At 41.4% G+C, this 22,756-nt stretch overlaps 1 protein-coding gene and 1 long non-coding RNA gene across 3 annotated transcripts; both read left to right on the top strand.

Moving 5' to 3' along the window:
- The first annotated feature begins 4,070 nt into the window (after positions 1–4,070).
- Positions 4,071–20,394, top strand: LOC124921504 (zinc finger CCCH domain-containing protein 19-like). 2 transcript variants are annotated; one of them, XR_007097673.1, is made up of 4 exons: positions 4,071–4,256; positions 4,384–4,467; positions 5,027–5,214; positions 19,575–20,394. XR_007097673.1 is itself a non-coding variant. In XM_047462175.1 (3 exons), exons 1-3 carry the CDS (start codon positions 4,567–4,569, stop codon positions 19,917–19,919), a joined length of 609 nt encoding a protein of 202 aa, XP_047318131.1. In that variant the 5' UTR covers positions 4,560–4,566; the 3' UTR covers positions 19,920–20,394. The 2 variants fall into 2 exon arrangements, 1 of the variants encoding a protein (XP_047318131.1); XM_047462175.1 differs by lacking the exons at positions 4,071–4,256; positions 4,384–4,467 and adding an exon at positions 4,560–4,642.
- A 200-nt stretch (positions 20,395–20,594) lies between these two features.
- Positions 20,595–21,925, top strand: LOC124921503. The gene is made up of 4 exons (XR_007097672.1): positions 20,595–20,653; positions 21,496–21,542; positions 21,718–21,768; positions 21,851–21,925. It is a non-coding gene; the product is annotated as an uncharacterized LOC124921503 (long non-coding RNA).
- The last annotated feature ends 831 nt before the right edge of the window (positions 21,926–22,756 follow it).

The raw sequence follows: 22,756 nt of genomic DNA, 5'->3' as shown, positions 1-22,756 counted from the left end.
TCTTCTTTCTTGCGTCCCCTAAACGCTCTTCCTCCCCCTTGCACGTCACGACATCGGGTACACTTATGGCCGCCAGCCTTAACCGATCTGAGACATTTCCTACATGTCTCTCGATTGAAAACGATCTCTTAAATCTATGCACAAGCCCCTTGAGCACAGACCGCATAGACTTCAACAGTTGCGAGGTTAACTTCCCCCTTTTCATCGTCCCCTTTTCTAACTACACGCCCTCTCAGATCTGCCCCTCTCTTCATATTCTTGATGTCTCCCTCTGAATATGCATGAACACGTCCTGCTTCCTTTCCCATGGACTTGGTGCGAGTGAAGGCAGATTGACTTTGGCCCACGTTGCTTATGGCCAAACCTTGTGGATCTGATAGTTTTGTTATCTTAATCTTTAGTCGCTCGAAGACCTTGAACTCTCTTTGGACTTCCTTGGGTACTTCTCCTTTTCCATTGAAACCGTCCCCATCATATACCCTAATAAAATTGGCAAATGTCTCTTTACCACGTTTGTGACCTCGAATGAATCGCATCGCTGAGAACCTGCTTATTCCCTCTGATTCTCTCTTTGTTGGAATCAGGCTAGTCTTCCCGTGATCCAAAATGATTAAGGAATCAGAATAAGGCATTAGGCAAGCGCGTACCTGATCGCACCTTTCTAGTCCCAACACTACGTCGTAGTCTACCATTGGGACCAAGGTAAATGAGACTGTCCCATTCCAGCCTTCGATCCTGGTGTGCACTCTCCTAGCCTCCCCATTCACTGGCTTGGCTACATCGAAAGACTTCACTATCCCTCTTGTTGGGTTGATCCGTAGACCTAACGCCTTGGCTACTCCTTCTCGCATGAAGTTGTGTGTAGCCCCTGTGTCCACTAGTGCCTTGATGCGCCTTCCCCGATCCAAGCTTCCACAAACAAAGAGCCCATCCTTGTTCCTTTGACCGGCTTCGCAATACTAGCATTCACAACATTGAGTAGTCTTAAGGATCCTATTTGAGTCTCTTCTTCCTCATCAGAGGACTCGGTTCCTTTAATCGCTGTAACCTTTTCCCCCTTGAACGGACACATAAACTTTATATGATTGTGGGCACCACAAATGTGACACAATATTGGCTTACCCGAGTCGTCGGTTTTCCCCACAAAGTTTTTATGTGCATGCCCCTTCTTAGATGGACGGTCTCCACCACCTTTCTCCTGGTTCTATTGGCGGTCTCTCCCACCTTCTTCCTCATCATCTCTGATGAACTTCGGCCTGTCCACAGACACTTTGAGCTCTATCAGTCTTTCTGCAATCGTTATTGCCTCGGAAACGTCCCGCACATTGGCCCTTTGCAGCTCCAACTATGCCCAAGTATTTAGGCCGTTAACAAACGCGAACAATGTATCTTGTTCCGTTAGACTGGGTAACTCGAGCATCAACTCCTGGAACTTCTTCACATACTCTTTGATGGTCCTTTTGTGCACAAGTTGACTCAACCTTTTCCTAGCCTCGTACTTGGCATTCTCCGGGAAGAATTGACGTTTGAACTCGGTCTTGAAGTCTTCCCATGTTTCCATCCTCAAGGTCCCTCGTTCAATATCTCCTTCTCGCCTCCTCCACCACAGTAGTGCCATCTCTTATAGGAAGAAAGGTGTCGTCTCCAACTTGTCATGATCAATAATATGCTTGATGCCCGAAAGTACATCTCCATGTTCCAAAGGAAGTCCTCCACTTCCCTTGCACTCCTCGAGCCTTTGAATGGAGTTGGCTTAGGAAAATCCATCTGTTGAGGTGCCGCACCTCTATGTTCTCCTTCATTCCTCCCAATCTGTCTTTCCATCGATTCTAGCCTCCCCAAGATCTCCCTTCGGAGGGCCTCAACCATCACATGGACTTCTCCCCGGATTGGATCAAGCACTTTCTAGCAGATATCATTAACCTCCCCTCGAACTGATCTCAGCACTTCATCACAAATGCTACGATTCGAACCATTAATGATTCCCATTATCTCATTCTCCAACTTCTCACATTTCTCATCCAACACCGTTACTCTATCGGTCACCGTGCTAAACACTTCAAGAGCTTCTTGGTGCTCGCCCATGCCTTATTCAAGACAGGTCACACGCGCTTCCATGGCAGCACCTCTCTCGACGGACTTATCCCTCTTGGATCCCTTGTCCTTATGTTGTCTGGTCAGAACGTTAGTGATGGTAGTACGTGAATCCATCTCTTGCAGTTTGAATTCAAAAGTACAACCTTGCTCTGATACCACTTGTCACGGGATGAAATTCGACCCGTGCGGCACTAAGCTAAATCGACTCTGATTCTAGCTTAGAAAGCCTTTTTAAACAATGCAAGAATAATACAGTGGACTTTAGAGAAAGAAAACTCTTGAGAATAAGATTGTATTGAAAGAATACTTGATAATTACAATGTAATACCTCTAAGGTATTTATAGGACTTACAACGTATTAAATTAGAAATTGCCTTCTAATTATAATTTAATTACACTAATTTAGGATATCCCTACCTAATTTAGAATATATCTTCTAATCACTTTCTTAATTAGAATATATCTTCTAATCCCTTTCTTGATTAGAATATATCTTTTAATCCCTTCCTTAATTAGAATATTTTCTAATCTCTTCCTTAATTAGAAGATTCATTGGGCCTACTTAGGCAACTAGGCCTCCCCTTGGGCTAAGAAGATTGACGCACTATGAGGCCAAGAATTTAGTGAGCCTCGACATCCCCTGGATTGGATTGTGACATCAATGGGCCGTAACATACTCCCCCACCTAAGTCGTGGTCGTCCTTTGTTCAACCTTGGACTGATACTCTTCAACCTCTTCCTTGAAACATTCCCCACACGTCGCTTTACTTTAAGCGGTCCCTCGTATTTGTGCACAAGCCCCTTGAGCACAGATTGCATAGACTTGCATTCTGAAATATTTTAGAAATGCACCTTGTGGGCTTGACATGTGCACCCCATACCAATGAGCCGTGACATTAAGGAAGAAAACAAAATTTTATTGCAAGATTCGAGTTCCGTAGAAGATCCAAATGTTCGAGCATTTATTAAAGCTGAACAAGCACGTATTTTACAAAAAAGTGTTGAAGATCAAGGCCAACCAGATCCATCCACAACGGACACATTTTCCGAATATTTCAATGATCTTGGAGGAAGTGATGCAAATTTACCATATTATTAATTATATTTTTATTATCCATCTTGTATTTTATATGTAATCGGAATGTCTTTTTCAATTTCTTAGTTATGTAATCGGAATGTCTTTTTCAATTTCTTAGTTATGTAATTGGAATGTCTTTTTAAATTTCTTAGTTATGTAATCGGAATGTCTTTTTTCAATTTCTTAATTATGTAATGGATTATTGTATTTTTTCAATTTTTCTATGTGTTTTATTTTATTAAAATTGTTTTTATTTTTATCAATATTGTTTATTATTATAAATTTATAATATAATACGTAAAAAATATAAAATATAAATATAAACAAATTTAAATATAAGTTAATCATATAAATAAATTAAAATTATCATGAACTAAACATATAAATAAATTAAAATATAAATAAATTATATAAATAAATTAAATTATAAATAAATAAAATATGTAAACAAATTAAAATATAAATTAATTATATAAATTAATTAAAAACAAACTAAAAGGACTGAACTAAAAGTTTTAAAAAACTTGTTGAGTATGTGAACAATGTCCTGCATATTTCGGTGTAGAGGAGAGAGATTTTGCAGGAAAACCCAAAATAAGTGGGTTGGAATACTAAAACCTATAATAGGGTTGAGTTTGCAGGTGGTGGGTTGAAGATGATCTTGTCAATAATCAAATCAAATAACTTTATCATTTAAATACCAAAACTATCCTTTAATTTTATTATCTCTCTAAACCATCATTCTATTACTTACGTAATATCCTCTAGAGTCAAAGTCAAAGTCAAAGTCAAAGTCAAAGTCAAAGGAAAAGGCAAAGGGCAAATTAATTTTCAAATTTTAAAAACAAATTTTAAACCCTTTCCTCAACCAAGTCCTTACAGTAGACGAAGTTGGCGCGTGAAACGTTTTACGGGCAGGTTCATTGTGGGATTGAAGGTTCAGTAATTCCGTGGTGAAGATGAAGAGGAATACATTGGATATGAGGAAGAAGAAGAATCAGGAGGTCGGAAAGAAAGAAATCGCTGAGGACTGGTGCTTTGTTTGCAAAGATGGTGGTTCCTTACGTGTTTGCGACTACAAGTAAGAAGCTTAAGCCATCGTGTCTTGATTCCCCTAGTTTTTCATTAAATTGACTTTGTCTGTTAGTTTTGGAAGCTTGAGTGGTGAAAGGGAAAAACATGATTGTAATTTGGTTTATTGGTTGCAGAGGGTGTCTAAAAGCTTATCATCCTGAGTGTGTGTGTGGAGAAGGAGGACTCTTTTTTGGATAGTAAAAGCAAATGGACTTGTGGTAAGTAATCAAATTATATTACAACATCTTTTTCTTTCCTTTTGATTTGAAAAAACATCCTTCTTTTTTCAGGAAAGAAAGTCATGTAATGAAATTAGCATGCAACAATTTCCCATAGTTGGTGTTGCAGTTTCAATTATGGAACTTCAACTTTTTTCCTTTTTTATTTTGACAAGTGAGAAACTTTTTATTATGCATCCATTATTGCAATTGATTTGAAAGTTATCATTAATGGTTTGAAACCTTTACTGGTATCAATTAAATTGATTTGGGTACCTTTCGACGTCAAATGATCAAAATGTCCTGGTGTCCTTTGTTCAAAGATCTTATATATCAGGAATCTCAGCAGAAACAATTAAATTCAGAGTTGCATCTCTACATTTAATGTTTTACAAATACTGAAATTTAGTTAGGCTTGCATTTTAGTCTTAAAACTGAAACAACTTTACTTCAATAGGATGAGTATAAACAATCTGAAATTGACACCATTCCTTGTATATTCATGTACTTCAGTAGTTACACTAATGCCATGCTACATGATTTTCATTGTCTATTATAGGATGGCATTCTTGTTTCAATTGCAATAAGCCTTCAAAGTATCATTGCTTTTTCTGTCCAAGTGCTGTGTGCCAACATTGTTCCAATATTCTTGAGTTTGCACGTGTTAGAGACACCAAAGGGTTCTGCCATAACTGTCTGAAGCTTGCACTACTTGGAGAGGCAAACAAAACCGAAGACTCTGATGAGGTATGCTTGATTTTTTTTTGGAAACCAATGATATTAATAGACACAGTATTTTCTCTATAATAATAAGCTTGGATTGATATTTTCTACACCAGAGTATAATGGTTTGCACAAGGAAAGTAATAAAGTAAAGAGAAAATTATCTTTTATGTGTAGGTTTGACTGAAAATTTTCTGTTTACTTGAATGTTGGTCTAGACTATTTGCTTGATTCTTGCAAGTTAAAGGGTATATATTAGAATTGTTTGACATTATGGGTGTTAGATAAATTCATACCGGTTCGAATAAACCTAACTTAAACAAACTTCCCATGCAGGAACAAGGAACCGGACCGGATGAACAAAAGAAAACCAACTGAAGAAACCGAACCGGTCAAGTTACCATACCGATCAAGAGTATTCGGAGCATGACCAAACAAAGGAAGGATCGGCCAAAGCTTAAAACCAGATCCATCAAACAGCCGATCATCTACAAGACAAGAATAACCGGAAGAAGTCCGGTTACTTCACTACCAAAGACATTCGGCCAAGTCAAGAGGCCGACCAGTACAAGAAGACACTTTGGGTATCTGTTGAGAATGATACCAAAGGAACAGACTGAATACTTCCATATCCATGCAAGTCTGAGGAAAGACTGTAGGCTGCAGAAAACAGTACTACCGGATCCTTCTACTTCGGGATAAGCCAGAAAGGAAATCTTCAAAGTACAGACAACTGTCCAAGCAGACAGTGCCTACATTGAGTAAAAGACAAACCCAGCAGGTTTGCCTTACAGACCGGCAGGTCTGAAATAGGATACCAGGTCTGAGACAACCGGCAGGTCTGAGACACTGAATCACTGCACCTCTGATCAGCCAATCAGATTCAAGGCTTTGAAATATGACCGTTGGCATATTTCACCTATAAAAGGAGGCAGTTGCAGAAGAGTAAATGCGGGACATGAAGTGAGACAAGTGAAGCGTTGAGAGCATTTACTACAAGTAATAACAGTGTGGTATTCTAAGAAAGCCTAAGTGCTAAATTCTAAGTGTGTTCTACAATTTCGGTGTGAATTGTAAGAGTGTTATCGAGCAGAAAATAAGTCTCGATCGGATTATATTTGTATTCCTTAGTGAATATCCTTCTCGCGGCTTCGAGAGGAAGGGGTGACGTAGGAGTTTTATCTCCGAACATCCATAAAATCTGTTGTGTCATTTACTTTCTGCTGGCTTCATTATCTAACCGACTAACCTAACTACACCGCTCCAAACCGATTCTATACCAACCATACCGAACATCCAGATTACCGAAACCGACCCACCATCTCCAAATCTCCATCATTCGAAACCGATTCCGCCTATCATACAAGTGTGCCGCTTCAACCTGAAAGCAAACCTCTTCCGCGCTTGAACCTAGTTCAAGGGTTTGTGACAGGTTGTGCAGTATTGAAACCCCGGTGTTAATCTCTAACCGGATTAACCACCACCCTACGAGTGAGAACCGCTAACCGGTCCAACCCCCGGTCCACCAGCGGCGACCTAGATCCTAACAATTGGTATCAGAGCAGTTAGTTTCAATACTCAAGCAAACATGTATCATGATAGGCCTCCAATGCTAGAAGGTGATGACTTTGCCAACTGGAAGGCACGCATGCACCTGCACCTAGTCACCTTGGATGATGAAATGGAATCCATTCTAACCGAAGGACCGATAGTCATTGATAAAGATAGAAAAGAATGGACGGCTGAAGATAGGAGAAGAAACAATCTGGACAACCATGCAAGAAACCGAATCTCCAACAGCGTGGACAGAAACACATACTGCAAGATCAGAGATTGCCAAACCGCGAAGGAGACATGGAACACAGTTATCCAGATCTTTGAGGGAAATGAAAGAACAAAGGAGAACAAGATGATGGTAGCTACACAGAAGTTCGAAAGCATCAAAATGAAACCAGGAGAAACGATGAAGGAATACAGTGACCGGTTCACTGGTGTGTTAGATGAATTAGCAACTCTGGGCAAGAAGTATGACAACAAAGAGGTCATTATGAAGGTTTTGAGATCTCTCCCAAGTGCCTGGGATATAAAAACAATGGTAATGAGGGAATCAAAGAGCCTACGTAAGATGAAATTATACGATGTATTCGAAGATCTTAAGGCATACGAGTTCGAAATGAAATCCAGAACCGAAGAGGAAGTCTCGGCCTCAACATCAACCAGAGCATTATTCACATCTACAGAACCGGCTGTACCTGCTTCTGTACCCACACTTGCACCGATACCGGTTCCTGCACCCGCACCTATCAGAACAGCCGAACAGTTTACTGAGGACGCCATGGCCATGCTCGCACAGAAGTTTGGGAGGTTCATGAAAAGGAGCCAACCGACAAACAATTACTATGGTGACAAATTCAATGTAAGATGCTATAACTGTAACTGTATGGGACACTTTAAGTGGGAATGCAGGAAACCAAGGAGGGATACCCAGAAACCGGAATATCAAAATGACAGAAACAATTATCAACAAGCCGGTGAGGGAAGTGAGGTGCCAAAAGCACTGATAGCCGACGATGGAGGAAGTTTGTGGGCTCGCAGTGACAGTGACGATGAACTCACGTGCCTTATGGCCAATGAGGAACAGGTATTCGACTCTCCCTATGATGAATTTACTAAAGATGAGTTATATGAAGCATTAAATGACATGGTAGAAGAATATAAGAACCTATTGACCATGTTACCTAAACACCTCAACATCAAGACCGATCCTATAGTACCGATCCCAATAGAACCAGAGGTATCTGTCATAACCGAACCAGAAGTCATACAACCTGATGATACTCACACCCTAGAAACCGAGTTAGATCCCAAGATCGAACAACCTAGTGAACCGACTAGAGAGCTAACCGAGGAAGAGAATGCCCGATTCCAATATACGATGGCCGCCTATAAGAGATCTAGCGATATAGTAAAGGATATGAATAAACACTATAGGCATCCTCGTTGTAAGCGTGGTCTAGGATACACAGGGAATAGCTCTAAAGACCGAAAATCTATAGAGAAATCAAGACTCACAAAAGGAAACCTACCCTTTATAAAATTTCTTAAGAGCACCTGGACAGCCGAAGAAGAGGAAACCGCATATTATAGGGAAGAGAAGCTAAAATACGACTATGTTGGCCCAACCGATTCATGGCTTGACCTTGAGAAAAGAAAAGCCAAAATTCTCAAATATAAGAAAGACTTCCCTGAACCGCGTAGGTCAAACTACAGATCACCGAACCAAAGACGACCACCATTTAGGACATCTGATGGAAAACCGAAATACACCAGACCAAGTGTCAAAAGGGCAGTTAAAGCCCTAGCAAAGAAAACTGTCCGGTTCATCAAGGTTTGGGTACCTAAGGGACTAATCGCATGTGGACCCAAGTAAATGTGGGTACCAAACATTTGTAAATATGTATATTTTGCAGGATCCAAAGAAACGACTAGGAAACTCCGAATGGTTTTTGGACAGCGGTTGCTCCAGGCACATGACCGGAAATAGCAATTTGATAATCGACATCAGATCAGTAACCGGTGCTCCAATTACCTTCGGTGACAACTCAAAGGGTAAAACTGTGGGCAAGGGTAAGATTGTCCATGGTAACCTAACTATTGATAATGTACTCTTAGTTGAAAACCTACGTTTTAATCTACTTAGTATTAGTCAGATGTGTGATGCCGGATACACGGTAGAATTTTTTAAACATGCATGCTTAGTTAAAGATTCTCAAGGTATTGTGTTACTAACCGGAAATAGGATAGGAAACATTTACAAGGTAGACTGGAAAACAAGAGTAGAACATCCTATATGCATGATAGCTAAGACTGATCAAACCTGGCTATGGCATAAGAGACTAAACCATCTCAACATGAAGACCTTAAACTATATTCGCGGTAAAAAGCTAGTTGAAGGTATTCCTGATATAGTATTTAACCAGGATAAGGTCTGTTCAGCATGCCAGATGGGTAAACAAACTAGGTCATCCTTTAAGAGTAATGGAAATATTCAATCTAGCCGATGCCTAGATCTTCTTCACATGGATTTATTTGGACCAATTCAGGTCATTAGTCTAGGCGGTATGCTTTACACCATGGTAGTTATTGACGATTATTCTAGATATACTTGGGTGATATTTCTACCATCTAAACGTGAAACTGAATCAAATCTGATCACACTCCTTAAGCGGTTGCAAAATGAAAAATCAACTCGTATCAACAGCATTCGAAGTGATCGAGGTACCGAATTTACTAATAGTACATTAACTGCATATCTTGATGAATCCGGCATTAGACACGAGTTGTCTAGTGCTAGGACTCCTCAACAGAATGGCCTGGCCGAGAGAAGAAACCGGACTCTCAAGGAAGCCGCACGGTCTATGATAGCCGATTCCGGTATTGCTCAGAAATTTTGGGCTGAGGCTATCAACACTGCATGCCATACTCAAAACCGGTCTTTGATTAACAGATTTCACAACAAAACACCATATGAGGTTTATTTTAACAGAGTTCCTAAACTCAAGTACCTCAGAATTTTCGGCTGTAAATGATATATTCATATAAATGGTAAAACTCAACTCACCGCTTTTGATGCAAAGACCAATACCGGCATCATGCTTGGATACTCGGCAGTAAGTAAAGCATATAGAGTATATAATAATAGAACTGCAACCATGGAGGAAACAATTCATGTTGTTTTCGATGAATCGGTTGAGAGTAACACTACTTCATGCTTTGATCTACACAACAGATTGGAAAACAATGATATCCACTCTGATAGTGAAGATGAGACTCCGGTTTTCAGGCGATTTGTCCATGACCTAATGGGTAATATTGATACCCAGCCGGATCAAGTTGTTCCACAACAGGAAGCTGACACTTCGGTCCAATCCGAGGGAGTCGGTCGGTCTGACAATCTCGTTCAGCCTACCGACAAGTCTAGCCTTGATCAAACAAACGGCAACCTGGTAGACACTCCTGAACTGAATCTCAGAAGAAATAGTAAACATCCTCCTGAGCAAATTATTGGTGACCCTTCAGAACCTGTTCGAACTAGGGGTCAACTTCTGGAAGGATATTTTAACTCTGCGTTTATATCCCAGATTGAACCGAAAAGAATAGATGAAGCATTGTCAGATCCGGATTGGATCTTGGGAATGCAAGAAGAACTAAACCAGTTTGAGAGTAGTAAAGTCTGGTACTTAGTTCCCAGACCGAAAGATCAATCGGTCATAGGAACAAGATGGGTATTCAGAAACAAACTCAATGAGGACGGCCTGGTCACGAGGAACAAAGCCAGATTAGTGGCTCAAGGTTACAAACAGGAAGAAGGCATTGACTTTGAAGAGTCATTTGCTCCTGTAGCCAGAATAGAAGCCATTAGAATTTTTCTAGCTTTTGCGGCTTTCAAAAACTTTAAAGTTTTTCAAATGGATGTTAAAAGTGCATTTCTGAACGGTGATCTACGTGAAGAAGTGTACGTTGAACAACCACCCGGTTTCAAAAATGCTGCATTCCCAAATCATGTATACCGGCTGAACAAGGCTTTATACGGTCTAAAGCAAGCACCTAGGGCCTGGTATGATACACTAACTGCATTTCTATTAGAGCATGATTTCACCATCGGTTCGGTGGATAAAACTTTGTTCAAATTTGAAAAGAAGGAACATATCCTACTTGTTCAAATTTATGTAGATGATATCATTTTCGGCTCCACCGACTCCAAGCTTTGTGACAAATTCTCGAAAATGATGACTGACAAATTTGCAATGAGTATGATGGGAGAACTAAGTTTCTTCCTAGGTCTTCAGGTTAAACAATTCAAGGAAGGAACATTCATAAGTCAACCGAAATATACCAAGGAGCTGCTAAAGAAATTCGGTATGGACACATGCTCCTCGGCGGCTACTCCTATGAGCTCATCAATCAAACTGGACAGGGACGATGAAGGCCAATCAGTAGATCAGATTGCATACCGAGGCATGATCGGTTCCCTACTGTACCTGACAGCGAGTAGACCGGACATCCTGTTTGCAGTTGGTGTGTGTGGGAGATTTCAAGCAAATCCAAAGCAATCCCACTACACAGCCGCAAAGAGGATACTGAAGTATCTAAAAGGCACTCCTGATGTCGGTCTGTGGTATCCAAAGGACTCATCCTTTAATCTAACAAGCTACTCAGACGCAGATTATGCAGAGTGCAAGATCGATAGGAAGAGCACCAGTGGAACATGTCAGTTCCTAGGTGACCGACTGGTGTCATGGCACAGCAAGAAGCAGACATCGGTGGCTACATCAACCGCGGAGGCTGAATACTTGGCGGCCGGAAGCTGCTGCTCTCAACTCCTCTGGATCCAACAGCAGCTGAAGGACTTCGGTATTATAGCCGAAGAGTCCCCGATATTCTGTGACAACACAAGTGCCATTGCAATCACCTACAACCCGGTTCTCCACTCCAGAACCAAGCACATCGACATCAGACATCACTTCATCCGAGAGCATGTCACGCTGAAGCATATCCGGCTGGAGTACGTACCGACCGATCAGCAAGTAGCCGATATCTTCACGAAGCCGCTGCAGGAAGCTAAGTTTTCTCAATTTAGACTTACTCTCGGCTTAACCGATATTAGCCAAATCCTCCCAAAGGATACTTAAAAGGAAATCGGTTCAGACAGACAAACCGGTAATTCTTCCTAAGATGTTGAACCTTGAATCTTCGGGGTGTCTGTGGAAGAACCGCCCAGTTTATCAGATAGAGTAAACCGACCGGTCACTTGGTGCATGCACCACGTAACCGCATCGGGATGAACAACTGATAGCTGACCGGTTCGGAAAAAGGCTACCCCAGATTATTTGAAATTCAAACAAAAGAGGAATAGTTATCAGAGGTTAAAGGTCTCTGCTCTGCATCATTGCCTTTTTGAATAAACCTGGTCGTGCCTAAAAAGACGTGAAGATCTCTTGATATCTTTCACAGTCCAGGCCTATGACCGACACCTAGACCTGCAAAGTTGCCTATTCTATGCAAAGATTCCTACCCTGCAGTTAATACACATCATCTCACTTAATGCCCGGACAATAGGCTAGCCCCGAAACCAGTATTTAAAGGGAGTACTCATTCACTCAAACACTCACAAAACAAAGCTAAGGCAAAACACTCTTTCCATCTCTAAGGCAAAATGTCTATCTTCACAAACATCCTACAAGTTAACTTTGAATCTTGCTCCGATACAGATCACTATGATCTGTATCGAATGATCAAACAGCTGGAGGATACCGGCCTCCAGTACTTTCTGGATGATAATCAAACCATCTATCCTCAGTCTGTCGTGGAATTTTTCAACAATGCCAGGGTGTACCGGGGGACACCATATTTCCATACCCACATCCAATCGAAAGTTGGAGGTACTCTCTTTGACTTCACCGAGCAAGATTTTGCTCGGTGCTTCGGTCTGCACAAACAAGGGCTCACGGACCTCAATCCTCCAGCCGACACTAAGGCTGAGGTCTCTCTCTCCCTCTCTCGATCTGATGAGCCCGTCGATGACCATGGCTCTAAATATCCCTTGAGGGCTGAATACCAGCTCCTAAACGACATCATAGGGAGGAGCATCCTCGGGAAAGATGTAACCAACACATATTGCACGGCAACGTTCAATATGATGGCGGCCATCATAACAAGGACGCCGGTCAACTGGTCCAGGGTGCTGTTCGATGTCCTTATTTGGATAATCGGCACCAGGTCAGTAGCACTCGTTCCCCAGATCAGCCGACTGTTTGAGGAGCTTGGGGTCCCAAACTGTCCAGGCGAAGATCTGGACCGCAGCCAAGTGTTCACCAAGGAGATCATCGACTCGTTCTACGATCGAGTTGAGGAAGAGTGGAGGAGGAACCGCTAAGTCACTCCTTCTTGCATCCGGTCATTTTGCTTCATGCACCGGATGTATTATTGTTCAACTCAAATTCGATCATATCGGCTTCATCCATGTTCACTTCGGTTCTATCTATGCTTTTCATTTCTGTATGACATGTTTCGGCTTTATCTCTACCATTTTCGGTCTCTATCTAATCAATATCATTATGTGTTAAATGCAATTAATGAAATTATCCGAAATTAATGAGATAACTCCCAACCACCTGAACATTTAATATCCAACCAAATCGGTTACTTCTCAACTAACACTTACCTTGGGTCTTGCGATTTGCTCCTTCCCCATGCATCATTAAAAGGGAAAGATTCTATTCCTTAATAAAACAAAACTAACCATCAATGCTCAGACTTTCCCTCCAAAACCAATTCTATATAAGGAGCCATCCTCCTTTCAATTACTCACATCCACAATCCACAATCTCTCTCTCTACACCATAATCATGCCAAGCCGAACTTTGGGAAACTTTCTAAGTGTTGACTTCGGCTCATGTTTGGCCGAATGGGACTATGACCATCCAAAAAAACACATGCTTGAAAGTCTCATTGTTACCGGTCTTCAATCCTTCCTTGACGAATCCGGTCCCATACTGACTGAGGATGTCAAGGAATTTTTCAGAAATGCCATCAACTAGGGAGATCGCATCGTAACCACTGTAAGGAATCATACCTTCCGGCTCGATGAAGCCGAATTTGCCATCCTCTTCAGTCTGCCCAAAGAAGGGTTCTCTGATTTTCCGGCCATGGAGGGACCTGATGAATACTACTATGGGTTCTGCTGCTCTACAACCTTCGATCCGGTGGAACCCCATGGGTTAAAATCCCGTCTCGGTCGTAGCACTCAGCTACTTCTTGAGATTGTCACTCGGTCCATTCTGTGCCAATCTGTAAATCAGCGGTATTCAAAGAATACCTACAATATCATGACCCACATCTACAACCACACGCCCATCAATTGGGCAGCGGTTCTCTTTCAAATCTTGAGGAAAATGGTGCGGACCAAGAAGGGTCTCGGCTTTGCACCCCACATCAGCAGGTTGATTCTCAAGTACCGACCAGATTTTGGACCGGGTACACCGGCACCCCCTTCAAACATTCTCGATAAAGATGCCGTGGTGGAAAAGTATTCCAAAATGGTGCTTACTGCTTAAACATCTTTACTTAAATGTCTTTCTTTCGTCCTATCGGTTTCCATTCTAATAAAATATCGTTTCAGTCTTGATGATCGCTTCTCTTTGCTCTTTGTATCTATCTAACATAACCGGCTTAATATCGTTCGTATCCGGTATCATAAAATCTGCTATACACCGATCAATCAAAATATCTGAAACACTATTAGAAACCGATATATCATTCGGCCTCAAGGAAAAGATTGTGTCACCCATGACATAGACAAAATTCTGGAGGGAAATCTCCCGCTCAAAGAGGCCGCCCACTGTTTCGTACGTAACCGCCCACTGTTTGGCGTCTTTTCATTTTGGAGGGAAAACTCCCGCCCATTCATGATGGGACGGTTTGGCTTCCAAACCGTGCCTATAAAAGGGGGGCCTTCGTCATATTTTTCATTCTCACACAAAATCACTTTCTCTCTCTAAGCTACTAAATCCTTTGAAGCCGATTTCTCTCATTCTCAAACTCTTCAAACATGGGTCGTGATTCGGCGTTGTTCAAATTATACTCTCAAGTGGACTTCGAGGAGATTCGGCAAAATGGAACAGCCGAGGCAAAAGAAGTAATTGACCGGCTGCTTAACACCGGTTTGGGATATTTACTAGACGGACCTCACGTAATATACAGGGAAGCGGTCGAAGAATTCTTCAAAACCGCAACCACCTCCTACGATAGGATCCTCGCAACGGTTTGCGGTTCCCAAATCGAGATCACCGAAGCAGTGGTGGCCGAGAGTTTGCGTCTTCCAACTACCGGCATGGACGCAATGGCAGAGATAGATGAAGATACTTTCAAAACAGCTTGCCGCGTCTTATCGGCAACCAACAAGCCGATTACCACATCCGGAAAGAAACAGATGCTGAAACCGGAGCTTATCCCGGTGTGTGACGTTTTTGCCAGGGCGATACTGGCAAGAGGAGGAAACTTCAGCAATCTGACTAGAGACAAAATCAAAATGATTTTTCGTCTGATGGAAGGAACAGAGGTGAACTGGGCAAGATCGGTATTCAGCAACCTCATGGACATGGTAAGATCAGATTCAGCCAGGTCATGGGGGTATGCCGTACAACTCGGTAAGATCTTCTTACACTTGAACATCAATGTCGGTCCCGGTGTTGGGATACTAAAACGTTGCATCATTCGATCGAGGCAATTTCTTCCAAGAAAGCAGTCGGCCTCCAGTTCCTCAGGTGGCCGAAAGAAGAAAGCCGCAAAGAAAGATGCCCCGGCAAAAGCAAAGACCGGAGGAAAGAGGAAAGAAAAGATAACTTTCGAAGACCCACCGCAACAAACAGAAGATGAGGAGTGGGCCGATGAGGAAGCCGACACAGAGGGAACCGAGGATAGAACGGACCATGACGACGATCTTTCGGCTCGGAGTCCGAATAATACCGAACAGAGCATCAATCCTGAGACCACCGAGGGTGAAGAAGGGATTGATGAAGGAGCCGATGATGAAGGCTACAACCGGGAAGAGGCGGATGAGGCCGATGCCGAAGAATTAGCCCAGAATATCTTTCAGGGCATTCTCAAAAGAGACAGGGAGGTTATAGACTTGTACTTGGAGTGGCATGAGTACCGGTTCGACACAAAATATAAGGATATCCTAACGGACCTCTCACCACAGAACTGCATCGAGAGATTGGAGGAAGTGGAAAACATGATTCTTCGTCTAACTAGATCCAACACAATTCAGGAGATACAATGCCGAACCTGTCTCTTGATACCAAGAAGCCGACTACGGAAACTAAGAAGGCGCATCCGGAAAATTACGGAGGAGTATACGGCAGGGGGATCGGTGTCTACCGTGGCTCCGCGAGTATTAGCAAAGCTCGAGAGCGGCAAACTGGAAATACATCAAGAGATAAAGCGGCTAGAAGCCATATGCAATCAGAAACAGGTTCCGGTGTATACCACTCCGGTCATCGATGATTTTCCTATTGACTGGGCAACAACATCAAGAGAGGACACTGAGACACCAAGGGACACTGAGACACCGATGCCAGAAGATGATGAGGTACCGACTTCAAAAATTGCTGAAGTACAAATTTTAGAAGATGCCGAGGTACCAATCTCAGAAACCGCAGTAATGAACTTGGAGGATGCGGTCACATTGGAACCTCCTAATGAGAATGCTGCACTGATAGATTCCAGTGCAAGAGCCGATCCTGACCCCACCGAACAATCCATCCCCTCTCCGCCACCGGTAGCCACCGCCTCGGTCCCTCCTACAGAACAACTTGATAACCGGCTCCGAGAGTTTGAAGCCTCTGTTTCGGGGAAGATTGATGACCAACTTAAGAAGTTTGAAATGTCCATATCAGGGCAGCTTGAAGACCGGCTTCAACAGTTTAAGACATCAATATCAGGGCACATTGAAGACCGACTTCAGCAGCTTGACGCATCCACTTCAGAGCGGATCGATGACCGCGTTCAAACACACGAAGTAACCAAGTTTCAACCATTCAGGGAGTGTTGCGATAAAATCTTTGATTCGGCCATGCAGTTCGCCAGTGTGACAAAACAGCTTGTGGATCAACATCAAGCACGCCTAGGAGAACTCAGCACCGGACTGTGGGAAGAGGCCGGTGAGCGAGCAAACTGTGCTCAGCATATTGTAGCTCTGGAGGGTATCACTTCGGAATTAAAGAAGGATTTCGAACGGGTCGACACGACAATTGAACGGGTCTCGGTGCTGGAAAAGACAAATGAGACTCTCGTGGCCGAGGTAAAGGCACTCACCGAGCAGATGGCCGAAATTCTGAAAGCTAAGGAAAACGCGGATGCCGCGGCTCTAGAGGCTGATGCTCTAGTGGCTAAACGGGTCCAGGATGCGCTGGACGCCGAAGCTGGCAAAGACAAAGAGGCGCCACGATCATCTCAGCTGACCGAAACCGAAATCGAGGCCGAAAGAATAAGAAGGGCCGAGATCTTATATCCAGGGTATGCTGAACAAGTGGCAAGACAGGCCGCAGCGGATGCCGAACGACTGGAAACAGATTCACGAAGGCTGGCGGGATTTGCAAAAGAAAATGAGAAAAAGAAGAAGGCGGCCGCCTCCGCTTCAGCAACAAAGAAAAGGAAGAGGCCGGCTCCTAAGAAAGTTCGGATTGTGGAGATGCTCAATAAAATCTCTGAACCGGTTGAAACGGGCACTTCGCAGCAAGCCGACCTAGCCGAAGACGAAGACGAAGAACAGCTGCGGTACCGATCTAAAAGACCACGATCTTCCCAACCGCCACCCCAACCGCCACCGCAACCAAAGAGAAAGAAGAGCGCCTATGAGTTCACAGACTCGGAATAGGGACTATCTTTCCTCCTCTTCCTTGTCTTAGTATTTATGCCTTGTCTTTTCAGGTTATCTATAAATATATAAAGTTATTTTTGAATACCGGCCTTATTTTACATCTCTACATGATTTTGATAATTTTAAATAAAATAATCAAAAAGGGAGAAATTGTTAGATAAAAGATAGAGACTCTTCTTCCAAAACTCCTCCCTCAAATTTTTCGAAAAATTCTCTAAGTCTTTTTCAAAAATCGGCCAAACAAAACAACCGGCCTACGGTTGCAAACTTACATGATTTTGATAATTTTAAATAAAATAATCAAAAAGGGAGAAATTGTTAGATAAAAGATAGAGACTCTTCTTCCAAAACTCCTCCCTCAAATTTTTCGAAAAATTCTCTAAGTCTTTTTCAAAAATCGGCCAAACAAAACAACCGGCCTACGGTTGCAAACTTACATGATTTTGATAATTTTAAATAAAATAATCAAAAAGGGAGAAATTGTTAGATAAATTCATACCGGTTCGAATAAACCTAACTTAAACAAACTTCCCATGCAGGAACAAGGAACCGGACCGGATGAACAAAAGAAAACCAACTGAAGAAACCGAACCGGTCAAGTTACCATACCGATCAAGAGTATTCGGAGCATGACCAAACAAAGGAAGGATCGGCCAAAGCTTAAAACCAGATCCATCAAACAGCCGATCATCTACAAGACAAGAATAACCGGAAGAAGTCCGGTTACTTCACTACCAAAGACATTCGGCCAAGTCAAGAGGCCGACCAGTACAAGAAGACACTTTGGGTATCTGTTGAGAATGATACCAAAGGAACAGATTGAATACTTCCATATCCATGCAAGTCTGAGGAAAGACTGTAGGCTGCAGAAAACAGTACTACCGGATCCTTCTACTTCGGGATAAGCCAGAAAGGAAATCTTCAAAGTACAGACAACTGTCCAAGCAGACAGTGCCTACATTGAATAAAAGACAAACCCAGCAGGTTTGCCTTACAGACCGGCAGGTCTGAAACAGGATACCAGGTCTGAGACAACCGGCAGGTCTGAGACACTGAATCACTGCACCTCTGATCAGCCAATCAGATTCAAGGCTTTGAAATATGACCGTTGGCATATTTCACCTATAAAAGGAGGCAGTTGCAGAAGAGTAAATGCGGGACATGAAGTGAGACAAGTGAAGCGTTGAGAGCATTTACTACAAGTAATAACAGTGTGGTATTCTAAGAAAGCCTAAGTGCTAAATTCTAAGTGTGTTCTACAATTTCGGTGTGAATTGTAAGAGTGTTATCGAGCAGAAAATAAGTCTCGATCGGATTATATTTGTATTCCTTAGTGAATATCCTTCTCGCGGCTTCGAGAGGAAGGGGTGACGTAGGAGTTTTATCTCCGAACATCCATAAAATCTGTTGTGTCATTTACTTTCTGCTGGCTTCATTATCTAACCGACTAACCTAACTACACCGCTCCAAACCGATTCTATACCAACCATACCGAACATCCAGATTACCGAAACCGACCCACCATCTCCAAATCTCCATCATTCGAAACCGATTCCGCCTATCATACAAGTGTGCCGCTTCAACCTGAAAGCAAACCTCTTCCGCGCTTGAACCTAGTTCAAGGGTTTGTGACAGGTTGTGCAGTATTGAAACCCCGGTGTTAATCTCTAACCGGATTAACCACCACCCTACGAGTGAGAACCGCTAACCGGTCCAACCCCCGGTCCACCAGCGGCGACCTAGATCCTAACAATGGGCATATATCAAAATTGCTAGAAATAATTTTTCCAGGCATATTTTAGTAATCAGTCTAGTAAATCTGCTGTTAATAATTACAGGCAAAGTTCTTCCTAATTTTTGTAACTGTTTACAATTGTTTTCAGTACATGTTTTCATAGTGTTTGGGATTTCACTTCAATTTTAATTTGTCTTTGTTATACAGGAATTTGTAGATTTCAGTAATAGAGACACATTTGAGTGCCTATTCTTGGAATACTGGCTTATAATTAAGGAGGAGGAGAAGTTGACATCGGGTGATCTTCAATCTACAGATATTTTTCTCAAAAATTGGAACAAAAGAATTACTTCTGAGTCCGAGTCTGAGTCTAAAAGTTCAGAAAGCGATACAATGTCAAACTCCTCTACTGAAGATGTTATTGAAATTGAAAAGCCCAAACAAGTCAAGAAGAGATCCAAAGTTGAATCGTCTACAAGCAAAACCAGAATTGGCCAAACCAAAACAGAAGTTTGTTGCCTGGGGATCGGAAGCTCTCATACAATTCCTTAAATCTATTGGTAAACAGACAAGCGAGAGATTATCACAGTATGAGGCGGCCTCTATCGTTGGCCGGTACATCAGGGTGAACAACCTATCTGATCCGGTGCAGAAAAGGAGGATTTTTTGTGATGCGAGATTAGAATCTCTGTTTAAGAAGAAAACATTTAACAGAAACAAACTATGCGACTACCTTGAACCCCATTTTATTGAAAACATTGAAGTAACCGAAGATGAACTATTGTCGAATTATTCGGAAGAAGATGATTGTGAACTGTTAGTGTCCACTAAAAAGAAAAGAACATCTTGCATAAATAAGGAGAGGTTGCTGAAATTGAGAAAGTGCAGGAGGCGCCAAAAAGCCGATTTGCATCCATTGTCAAAGAAAACATCAAAATTGTCTTCCTGATGAAGAGTCTAGTGAAACAATTGTTGGATAACCACCTGCCTGAGGATTTTGATTCCAAAGTAGTAGGCTGCTTTGTGAAAATCAAATCATACCCATTGGACTACTTGCAGAAAAACAGATGTCAACTCGCTTTAATAAGAGGTGTGTATTTGTACATATTTCATGCATTCACAATAATCAACTACATCAGTTTTTCTGTTTTTTCACCTATTTTTTTTTATGTTTTCATTGGATCCACTTATTGGAACTATTGTTAATCTACATCATACTTTGCCAGGCGTGAATCGGATTTTGGAGAATGATGAGATGAAGGTTACCCTTAGTGGTGTCAATTTAAGTAAGTTTCAGGTTGACGGGTTCAACGATTCTAACATAAACCTGACCTGTTTAATAATTTGGGTCAAAAATCTCTAACTTGAACCTGACCTGTTTATTTGTGTTTGACCTGAACCAACTCGTTTGACCCGATTTACCTAACTTAACTCGAATCAAACCCGATGTAATTAATTCATATCTCTATTTTTCAAATTAAAATGACATTAGTACAAAATAAAAATGAAGTTAAATCACAAATTCACTTATACAAAATTTTACAAAAGAAAATGAATGAGTAACTAAAAAAGAATAACACAAAACTCAACAAAGAAACTTGTAAACTGGTTATTGGGTCTACTTTAGGTCATGTCAGGTCGATCCGAATTTGACTTGTTTATTAATCAGTTTAAAGAGGTCGACCTGATTTTGACCCGAACAAAAAAACACATGACCCTAACTTGATTTTTTCGTGTTCGGTTTGGGTCGTGTTTTCGTGTCGTGTCCAAAATTGTCAGCCCTAGTTACCCTACAAGCTTCAACTGGGTTAATAGACGTTGACTTAGACATAGAGAAACTTTTAGATGTTATATTCACCGAGGTAATCACAATTTAATAGACTTCTTCTTGCTTATCTTCATCCCGTTCAATTCCACCCTTTGTTTTTGTGTGTTTTTTTGGTTGTTTTGGTTAAGAGGAAGGTGCAAGTAAGTTGCAAATCATGAACTTCTTAAAGAAGAAATATGAGTTTCAACCAGCCTACTGTCTCTGGTATCTAGTTCTGGAAAGAGTTTGATGTGGGGACAGAATTCAATAGGTTTTTTACTGTGTATTTTTTGCTGTGAAATGATATTTTGGTTCTTTTAGGAAGAACTGGATGACTTGAGGACCGTTTAATCCCCAGGCCTACTGTAGTAAGTAATCTCATGTGCTTTTAAAACATGCTGTGTTTGTTATATAATGTGACTTTTATTTGGAAGCTTTTGACTTCCTACATGGGCGAGGTCGACATATACCTCCACTTAGTTGTCAATTGTATCTAAAAATATGTGCTTTTATATTCGAACCTAATGTTGTTTACTGTGTTAGGCGGACCTTGAACTGAAGGCCAAATCTTTGCATGTCGATATCACAAATCATGTATGTGTTTTCATAAAAGTTCCTATTTTGTGAAGGAGTACTTATGTAGCTAATCTTCTCTTTGTATTGGAAAATGTTTCAGGCAATTGACAAGGAATTAGAATCTTTGGTAAATAAAATCCATACATGCAATGAGAAAGGGTGGAGATTAGAATATCCTTTCTAATGGTTCTTGTAGATTTTCATTGCTGTTTTTCATGGATTAAAACTAAATTGACCCTTGAAACGGTTTATAAAGAGTTGGGCAATTTCTCATGCTTTGCACTGTTTTTTTTTTCATCTGAAAATGTTGTCCTTAACCTGCCTAGTGATTTACATTGTTTGAACACCTAGCGAGGAGAGAACTGCTTAAATCACCAGAAGAAAGGACTAGAATGGTAGAGATGATTCCTCAGGTGGTTACTGCTCCTGCAGAGATCGATATGATGGAACCTCCTGTCCGTAACGAGGAAGCCACTGAAATTGTCTTATATTGAATGAAAGCTAAGACTGGAAGTGGTGAAAAGATGGAACTAACAAGGATATGATCTATGGAACTATCTTTTGGCTGAAAAACATTTCTCTTATTGGATTTTGGGGACTCCATTACCTAGGTAAAGAGAACATGTGGTTTTACATGTCCCTTCTGAAAATTATTCTAGATATATGGCCTTTTCTGTAGGCTGATTCTCATTTTGTGCTTGTCTTTCCTTTCATAAGAAAATCAACACTTTATGCCTATAGACAATGGGTTTTAATATTTTAATGCAGGGAGATAGAAACATCATGAAAACTAAGCTTATACATTCAATGTCTCACTTCTTTAGATAGTTGCTTTAATATCTTCTTGTCTATTTTTTGGGTCCATATAGGGTTATTGGAATAATCTGTGGATTATATAGGGTTGTTTGGTACAAATTTGAAATAAGTGTTTTTTTTTTGGTAAAAATTAGTTAAAAAAAAGATAATAATATATAATGATAAAATATATTTTTTTATAATAAAATAG

This window comes from Impatiens glandulifera, chromosome 1 (genome assembly GCF_907164915.1).
Source record: "Impatiens glandulifera chromosome 1, dImpGla2.1, whole genome shotgun sequence".
NCBI lineage: Eukaryota > Viridiplantae > Streptophyta > Magnoliopsida > Ericales > Balsaminaceae > Impatiens > Impatiens glandulifera.
The sequence above is the reverse complement of the archived record's forward strand: the minus strand, read 5'-3'. Positions and strand labels throughout refer to the sequence as shown.

Excerpts from the sequence above, each read along its gene's own strand:
- LOC124921504 (XM_047462175.1), top strand. The coding sequence starts at position 4,567 with ATGCAACAATTTCCCATAGTTGGTGTTGCAGTTTCAATTATGGAACTT. Across the intron at positions 4,643-5,026 it reads TTCCTTTTTTATTTTGACAA|GATGGCATTCTTGTTTCAAT; the intron begins GTGAGAAACTTT and ends TGTCTATTATAG. Across the intron at positions 5,215-19,574 it reads AAACCGAAGACTCTGATGAG|GAATTTGTAGATTTCAGTAA; the intron begins GTATGCTTGATT and ends TTTGTTATACAG.